This window comes from Aplysia californica, unplaced genomic scaffold (assembly GCF_000002075.1).
Source record: "Aplysia californica isolate F4 #8 unplaced genomic scaffold, AplCal3.0 scaffold00616, whole genome shotgun sequence".
Classification (NCBI taxonomy): domain Eukaryota; kingdom Metazoa; phylum Mollusca; class Gastropoda; order Aplysiida; family Aplysiidae; genus Aplysia; species Aplysia californica.
The window spans coordinates 183,215-192,143 of record NW_004797886.1 but is presented as its reverse complement, the minus strand read 5'-3'; the positions used below and the strand labels follow the sequence as shown (position 1 = coordinate 192,143).

The window sequence follows — 8,929 nt, the reverse complement described above, 5'->3', positions numbered from 1 at the left end:
AGAGAGAGAGAGAGAGAGAGAGAGAGAGAGAGTTTCTTTTGTTAGTTTTTTTTAATGCTGATCGATAGACCTGGGGCTCTGTCTGGCTGAACAGACTCTTGAAATGATGTGTCTGTGCTCTGTAGGACATTAACCTCTTACAAATATGAACAAGGGTATCAATCTAAGTCTGGCTTCAGATTAATCCCCTGAGCTCCCAGGAATAACACTACTGAGTTCGGAGACCTATAAATGTAGGCCTAATCTGGCTTTTCCACTACGGCGAGTGGTACGGACGGTAGGTGTGGACATTTGAGCACCTGTTTGCAGCAGACGCTTGAGATAAGAATGTTTCTGATGGTGACCAGGTCATCAGACACTGTATTTGTTTTGATGAGTGGAATGCTCTGTATCTCATGAAATAGGTCATTGGAAAGGTGGGGCTCTTAGTTGAAGCGATTCTCAAACGTGCCAGGCAGAAGCTCAGTAAAGAATCCTTTCAACTCATATGTCACACCCCTCCTCAACTTCCTCATATCTGTCACATTCTTTTATTTCTTTGGGGCCTATTTTCTATCTGCTAGAGTTGCTGTGGTTTCTCAAAAGACTTGAAGTTTGATGATCTTTGCCTATGTTCTAAAATTCCTCATTTCTATCCCTTTCTTTTTGAAATGTTTGAATACACATGTAGAAGACGTTTTTTTTTTGGGGGGGGGGGTGAGGTGAGTTTGCTGTTGTTTTCTTTACTATCTTTCTGTTTTTCCGTCTGTTTTGCATTTCTTTACAGGTAAAATAATTTATTGTCTTTGTCAATGTGCTTTTCCTCTTGTTTTCAAGCACTGTCCAAGTTTTTGCTCTTTTATCCCTTTTAGTTAGTTTGGTTTCCCCAGTCTCATAAAATGGTGAGATGCTTATTATAGAGCTACACTATGTCGTCTTTTGATTTGAAGATGCAAGGCTCTTACAGTTAATAGTGCAAATTTTTATTAAAACTAAACATGCCTGAAGGGTTAATGTTTTAGATGATTTGGAACCAAGCAATCTTGTTTCCAAGTCATTGCTTATTTTCATTTTGAATTTTTTATCACTGGAGTCTGTGGTGTAGAGTTATAACGCTTTGCCATAGCACGCCGGGGACCCGAGTTCTATTCCTGAGTGGGTAGAATTTTTGTTGAGTACCTCTGTCGATCTGTTTGAATGCTGTGTCCATCTCAGCTTAGGTTGGCCCTGATCTAAATTGTGTTGATGTAGGTATAAAAACATCTTCAGTAAAAAAAAAAAAAAAAAAAAAGATATAAAAGAAGATATTGCACTCTAAGAGATTTTAATATAATTGATTGTTTTGAAATTTTTTGACATTGTGTGAGACGACTTTTGTCTTGGAAAGGGTAATGGTTGTAACTTACTGTCCTTCAGAATATCCACACTTTGCTTTTAAGTTTAAGGCTTTGTTTTAGGGTTAGTTTTGCCAAATATTAGTATAAAAATTAGTCTTTAGTTCCAGTATTATCAATTATAAATTTAGTCAGTCAGCTTTATTATAATAACATTTTTAAGACTTTTAAATTTCAAGTGTGAAAAGAGAAGACAGTGAAATATAGTTTCAGTTGTGATGCTTGCATGTACATAGAGTTGGTGGCTGAATGTCATAGAAGTATTTTGTAAATAAATCTTTGTCAAATATTAGACCGGAAAGTGGGTCTTTCTTTGTCTCAGTTGCTTTACTAAGGCAGAGACTATAATGATAATACGATCTAAATTTTCTTGCTTGAAGTAATATGTCTTAACTTCAGTCGAAGTGACAGTGGGTATTTTTTTACATTCTACTTTTTCTTGTTTTAACTGTCAAACCCTGTGCTCGTTAATACATAAAGGAAGTGTCTACGTACTCCCCGATTGGGGTCTACGTAGTCATGGTGTCCAGGTGGACCCCAAAAATGTTGGATTGTGATTGGCTCCCTGAGCAAGCGGTAGTTTACGTTGGTTACAATGCAAGGCTGCTAGGCCTACCCACAGAATTCTACACTTAGCCTACTGATCATCTCGGGTAGTAATTGGATTTATCTTGTGTTACTATAATTAATTTATTTTAGCTGAGAGAGAGAGAGAGAGAGAGAGAGAGAGAGAGAGAGAGAGAGAGAGAGAGAGAGAGAGAGAGAGAGAGAGAGAGAGAGAGAGAATATTTAATGAATAAACGTATATAGATCTAGATTTTGAATAAACGTATCTAGATCTAGATCTAGATTTTGTTGTGCACCCAGCCAAGAGTGTGCAGTTCGGTATAGATTTAGATTCTAGATCTAGATCTAGATCTAGATTCACTCCCACAATGGCTGTCATGTAAACAAACGGGACCGCAGTTGTACAGGAGTGCCGAAACCGTGCACCGAAAAAGAAGCCGTCTGAAACTAGTAGACTCCAGGCCTACAGAAGCAAATAGTCCTACTGTTGATAATTATGATAGTAGACCCGTGAATCAAGTTGCATGATAGGCCTAGTGTGCCTCCGCTCTTCGGTCATTCGCCCACCAGGCCACCACTAGATTTAGATCATCTACTTTCCGAACTGCACATTCTTGGCTGGGTGCACAACAAAATCTAGAACTAGATTCTAGATCTAGATCTAGATACGTTTATTCATTAAATACTCTCTCTCTGGGCTAAAATAAATAAATTATAGTAACACTAGATTGACACAGCGCCCGAGATAATCAGTAGCCTTGCAGCACTGTAACCAATGTAAACTACCGCTCGCTCAGCGAGCCAATCACAATCCAACATTTTTGGGGTCCACCTAGACATCATGACTACGTAGACCCCAATCGGGGAGTACGTAGACACTTCAATACATAAAACTAAATTTCTCAGCTCTAGCTCTCATTTTTGTATAAAGCATCTACTTCATGGCAGAAAGTGGCTCAAGTACTAATGATAAAAGGCATCATGTAAATTTTAAGTCCATATCTCTATGATCAGTGTTTGGCAGGCTATCACGATCTGTGATAACTCTGTGAAATGTTATGCCTGGATACGTCATGACTAGTTATGACGTCATCCTTTCTTTTGTTTTAGTTGTACTGTCAAGATAAACCATGTGCGATACTACATTTCATGTTTATGAACAGGATAGCACATCTATTTATAGACTTTTTGGATCTCGAAAGTAATATATATATGGATGGCATTGTGTTGATATCAGGCACTCATCAAAATAAGGAAATAATAGAAAGCGACATTTTTCTGCCAGTAGGGCAATTTTTTTCTACTGTTTTTTTTTTCCTCAACACCTTTTGTGTCTATTTAAAAACATATTTCTGTTCGGATTTTAATGGAAAACTTTGATCAAAGGTACAGAAAAAATGAATTAAATTTCTAGTTTCCAAGGAGTCTCAGGTATTGAAAGGCAAACTTTAACAGCCATTTTCTTGCTAATTTCACCTCAGACACCATATGACACCCCCCCCCCCCCCACCTCCTTCAGTCACAAATATCTTGACTTCTTTTCAAGATAATAGGGGTTTTTTTTCATCAAAAGCAAGGCAAGTGAGTAGTCTTTAAGACCTGATGTGTCTAAAATTGTCGCACCTGATTCCACTGAGTCATGACACATTTTTTACCTGAAATGCCTTTCAAATGAGCTGGAGTGCAGTATGTGTTACGTATTGTTAATTTTTCAAATTGCCTTGAAACATAATTGTAAATTTAGGGGAAGAGAAGTTCATTAGGAGCTGTTGTACCCCCACATCTTGTTGTTTTCAGTATCAGTCTTTGGTCAATATACAATATCTCTGTCCTTTTTTTTCCCACCTTGTCACAGTTACTGCCACATTTGAATTAGAGACATGTTTGTGTCAGTCTACGGAACAAAATTGAAAAGTTCTGTTCTCTAAAGAGTCCAATATTTTTTCCCAGGATTGATTAGGTTGATAAGAATTTGTAAATAAAATGTACAATCTGAAATCATAACTATTAAAGCAATAGATCTAGGTGTATAAATGTACTCGTTTAATCTTTTTTCAAAGCCTTTCTGTGAAGAATTATTAGCTTGTGTGGATATGCTGGGGGAAAGTGATGTGCATGATGCAAACACTGGGGAGCACTGTTTCTGTTTTGTAATTCAGCGTAAACTTTTGTCACAGCAAAGACGCCAAGTGCTGAACCAGTTTCTCCACCACTTCATCAATGTCAGTGCAGAAGACAAAGGAAACATTTCCATTGGGTGAGTGAGCCTGATTTTATGTTTGCTTTTTAGCCCAAAAATAGATTCTCTCAAGTTTTTGTAATACTACTTTATCAAAACCCCATAATTTGGCTTGATGATATGGTCTTAATCATGCCGCCTGAACCCCCCCCTCTTAAAAATTAACAATCAGGTATGTATGCTGTTAGTGATGTGAATTAGTATATTTCTTAGCCAAAGGCCTGGCTTCTTCCAGTTCGTTTAACAAAGATTTCCCTTTTAGGTGGAAGTTATCATTCAGAGTGCCCTCTGTGGCTGGTTTATGGTTGATGAATGTCTTCCTAGAGGGCAGTTAGTGTGCAGATTATTGTGGATGCAATAAGAAAGGATGTATTGTCGACGCTGTCCAAGACGGTTACCCTTTGTCAAGGAGTAAAGTTGTCATATTAGACTGATGGTTCTCTTGGACAAGTTGATAATGATAAAGAAAAATAAAAGCACAAGGGGGTAAGTGGGAAGTGGTCGTTTGTGCAGTTCGTTGTCTTGGACAGGTGGTAGTTGGTGCAGGTTTGACTTAAGTTACCAGCATCAGAATTGTCTAAGTGGGTGGTTGGCGGGTGCTCTGGTGTGGTTTGCTTCTTCTTTCCTATGAAACATCTATCGTCCTCATCTCCCCTTCTTCTTTTTTATGTTTGTTACTCCCTTGTAACACCTCTAATCTTCTATCTAGTGCTCATATGACCTTATGCAGTTGCAAACGACGTAAAACTTCGACTGAAAAAAAAAGAATTGTCTGAGACGGCCACCCACTGTTGAGGAGAAGAGTGACTGTCTTAGACAGGTGGATGTCTTTCATAGTGCCATTATAATGTAAAAAAATAATGCAAGGGATAAAGTTGGAAGTGGTTGGGTTTTTTTTAAAGGTGGTTGTCTTAGACTAGTGGCTGTTGTAACAGGTTCGACCTTACTTGTGTTTGATTCTCTCTTTTTTCTGCTCTCGGCAGGGAGATGCGTAATGTGGGTAATGAACTGAGTCAGGAGTTCCTGCGCAATGTGGACGCTATCACCCGCCACTTGGGTGAGGAGGAGGCCACTAGGGCGCTGGAAGACTACATGCTCAGAGGCTCCGGCTGGAGGCTGCTCTACACAATTGACAGAGTTGGGGTTAAGGTAAATGGTCACTCGCTGTCATACGTCACTTTTCAAAGTGGCAATTGCCAAGTTTTACACTGAGCAGTCGAGATGTACTAAGCCCGAAAGTTTGAACAATTTTTTTTTATTGCTGTTTCTTAATATGTTGTAATGGTTGGTGTGTTCGATGAACATTTGGTCAAAATTCAAATTCTAAAGGGTAAAAAAAATAAGCAAGAAAAGATACATAATTTTAGTATGATTGGTTATTCTTTGCCATATCGACAGACCGAAGGGCTAGAACCCAAATTGCCGCTGGATTGGAAAAGTAAAGTAAAGAAGTAGTATGATTGGTAAAAGAATTGAACAGTTTTTTTTCTGTCTCCTGAAAATTGTAGCTTTTTGGACTTACAACAGTGGAACAGCTTGCTGATAAAATGTCTTTATGATTATGTCTTCTAATGATAGGACACCCTTTCCACTGGAACGAAAAAAGAACTTTGAGTCGAATGATCGGGCTTACTTGAACAATTTCTTTTTGTTCGTTGTTTTCTCCTTCTGCACAAACGAATGAGGCAAACTGAGGTCCAATCACACTTTTACTTCATCTTTGATGATATTTGTCTGGCTTTTTCACTTTCCTGTTCTCTATCACCTTCTTCTTCTTAAAGGTAGTTGGCAGTCACTCTGGTGTGGAGTGGGTGGTTTGCCTGTGCTCTGGTGTGGTTTGCTTCTTCTTTACTATGAAACATCTATCGCCCTTATCTCTCCTCCTTTTGTGTTTGTTACTTTCTTTGTAACACCTCTTATCTTTGGCACTTAAATGACCTTATTGTGTTGCAAGTGCTGTAAAACACTTACTAAAACTAAAAAACTCTGGTGTGGTTTGCTCTTATTTTCCTATCAAACATCTCTTGTCTTTGTCTCTTTTTCTTTTCTTTGTATATTATTCTCTAGTATTAACACGCTTAATCTTCAGCACTTTATGATTATATGACCTATTTTTGTTGCAATTGTCATAAGACTCGGACTAAAACTAATACTCCATCCTACAATAATCACCCCCCCCCCCCCCATCTGTTTGCCCCTATCAGGGAGTAACCCAGAGGCATGACCTGTGCCAGGTGCTCCTCAACTTGCTGCCCTACTGCTCTCACTTGAAGCCTGCTGGTACTGGGGAGCCAGAGGGACAACTGCCAAACCTGAGTGGGCGACCACTCGCTTCTACGGAAGGGCAGACGCAAGGAGTTCAAGACTCAGTGCAGAATGCAGACAGCAAAAAGTTCATGGACCTTATTGATGGTGAGAGTTATTGAACTTTCTGGGATGTATTAAATGAATCAGTCCACAGTGCAGCCTTACTATTTTTATATATTCCCTGTTTGAATTTCTCTGTTGACATCCACCCTGTTGACATCCACCCCTTGGCGCTCATATGACCTTATGCAGTTGCGAGTGCTGTAAAATCTTAATAAAACAAAAACTGACACTTATATGACATAATTTTGTTGCAAGTGCCATTTAATTCTTACTAAAACTTTTAAAAAACTCTATAATTTACTTTGTTGTCTATTCTGTTCTCAGAAACATACAACAGCACTCTACCCCTGAGCTCGTGTTTCCAGCTGGTCAACAAGTCCTCCAAATTGAAACCCCTGGGCTGCCCGAGTCTGCAGAGCCGCAAGCTTCGTCGAGTGGAAAGCAACACGTCTCAAATGTGCAGCCGTAAGAAGGAGAAGAAACGGGAGGGAAAAGCAAGACACGGATCTCAATCTAAGAGAAAATTAACGAGATCCACACCTTCGAAAAGGTATTGCCAGTACTCTTATCTGTTATTGTTTTGCCTTTTTTGGGGTTGTTTTTAGCCAGCCCAATACTCTCACCTAGTCTTATTTTCATTTGTTCGGACAACTGACATTGACTGAAATATGTGAATGACAGAGTTTTGAGTGCCTGTGAGGATGCAACACCGTGTAAACCAGGGAGAAGAAGATAGCATTTTGAAGTGAACAAGTTGTCTTAACAATTTCTTGTGATGTCGTGTGAGCCTTTGATTGGAAGCAAAACGGGATTGAAACTTTCACTTACACTTTCACTTTAGCAGGTACCTTATCTTCAAACATTATTAGATAATGTTTCAGGAAAAAAGATTTAAAGGTCAGTACATAAAGTGAGGATATAAAACGGCTTTGGACAAGAGACTAAACTGTTCTCCCAAAGGGGAGTCCCTATAAGTTGGAAGCTTTCATCAGATTAATGACAGCTATGCGATATGATGGAAAATAAGGTTTTATCTGCAGCAAACAAACAAGTGCTGAGACCTGGAACAGCATCAGATCCCTGAGTGATTTTATTCAAAGTAGGAGATATTGCAGTGTTGCAAGTTGACAGCACATTGTTTTAAGAAATATACCTATGCATTTGGGTTGGCACAGTGATTTGAGTATACAAGTTTTTAATTTTGTTACTGTTTTCATTGAATTTCTCAGGATCTTGTCCATTCCAAAGTCTGACTCAGATGAGGAACCGACATCCACTAATCTGAGTGATGGTGGCGGTAGTGTAGGACCGAACAGACATGAGGAGCGACGTGCAAAGCAGCCGAGGTTCAAACGCGGTCTCCGCACTCACATGTGGTCTGCTCAGGCTCGTGATGAAGACTCGGACACGGACGATGAGTACATCGGCTCTGTGAAAGAAGTTCTGGATTCTGGAGGGTTTATCACTGCCTATCATCTGGCTAGGATTATCCTGAGGCTTCTTCAGACACTGGGCGAGCTGGATGTAGGTCAGAACAGTGCAGGGCGGGGTCTGTCAGCCTCCATCTTGCCTCATCTTCTCTATTTCTTAGCTCAGTTTCGCCAGCCTATGCCTCAGCAGCAGCCACAGCAGTCTAGAGAAGAGCTCAGTGGTATCAGCAAAGCTGAAAAATGGCTGGAATCTCAGCCTCTTCCAACGCGGGATGCTTCCAACCAGCACAATGCAGAAAATGTCGCTAGTACGGAAGAGGTTATGGCGGACCGAGAGGTTGATGCCGAAAACGGATTGCGGTCATCATTTGACGAGGAGGAGGCAGATACTGTTCCGTGGCAGGGTGTGACCAGGATGGTTGTGCTGAAACAGCTGGTCAGAGCGTTGCTGACCTTGTCGTCTATTGTTGCAACTCAGCAGAGTGGAGTCCGCATCCTCAATAACCTGAAAGTCATAGAGTCATTGCTGGACATGTGAGTTTGAAGTGACTGTCTGACTGCTCTTTCTCTTCTCTCTCTCTTTCCATCTCTGTCTCTCTTTCTCTCTCCATTTCTCTCTCTCTCTCTTCGTCTCTTGCTCCATGTCTCTCTCTTTCTATCTCTCTCTCTCTCTCTCTCTCTCTCTCTCTCTCTCTCTCTCTCTCTCACTCTCTCTCTCTCTCTTTCTATCTCTCTCTCTTTCTATCTCTCTCTCTCTTTATCTCTGTCTTTATCTCTTATGTCTCTCTGTAGTGTTGCGATTAGGCACTTCACTGTCACACACAAGAGATGTAAGTTCATCTTTCTGCTTGTTTGTTTTTCTTGTCTTGTTTCTTCCCATGATCAGTATTATAGATATGTTTCTGTTTGACCTAACATATATCTCTTCTTCTCACTCTCTATTCTCTCTC

The 8,929-nt window shown here is 40.0% G+C and overlaps 1 protein-coding gene across 2 annotated transcripts in view; it reads left to right on the top strand.

The window, feature by feature from the left end:
- Positions 1–8,929, top strand: part of LOC101845425 (lysosomal-trafficking regulator) — a 96,680-nt gene that overhangs the window by 27,728 nt on the left and 60,023 nt on the right. For both annotated transcript variants that reach the window (XM_035972220.1, XM_035972219.1), the window contains exons 3-7: positions 4,118–4,197; positions 5,163–5,328; positions 6,384–6,591; positions 6,874–7,099; positions 7,779–8,513. In XM_035972220.1, coding sequence (XP_035828113.1) covers positions 4,118–4,197; positions 5,163–5,328; positions 6,384–6,591; positions 6,874–7,099; positions 7,779–8,513 — 1,415 coding nt within the window. The remainder of the gene's footprint in view (positions 1–4,117; positions 4,198–5,162; positions 5,329–6,383; positions 6,592–6,873; positions 7,100–7,778; positions 8,514–8,929) is intronic.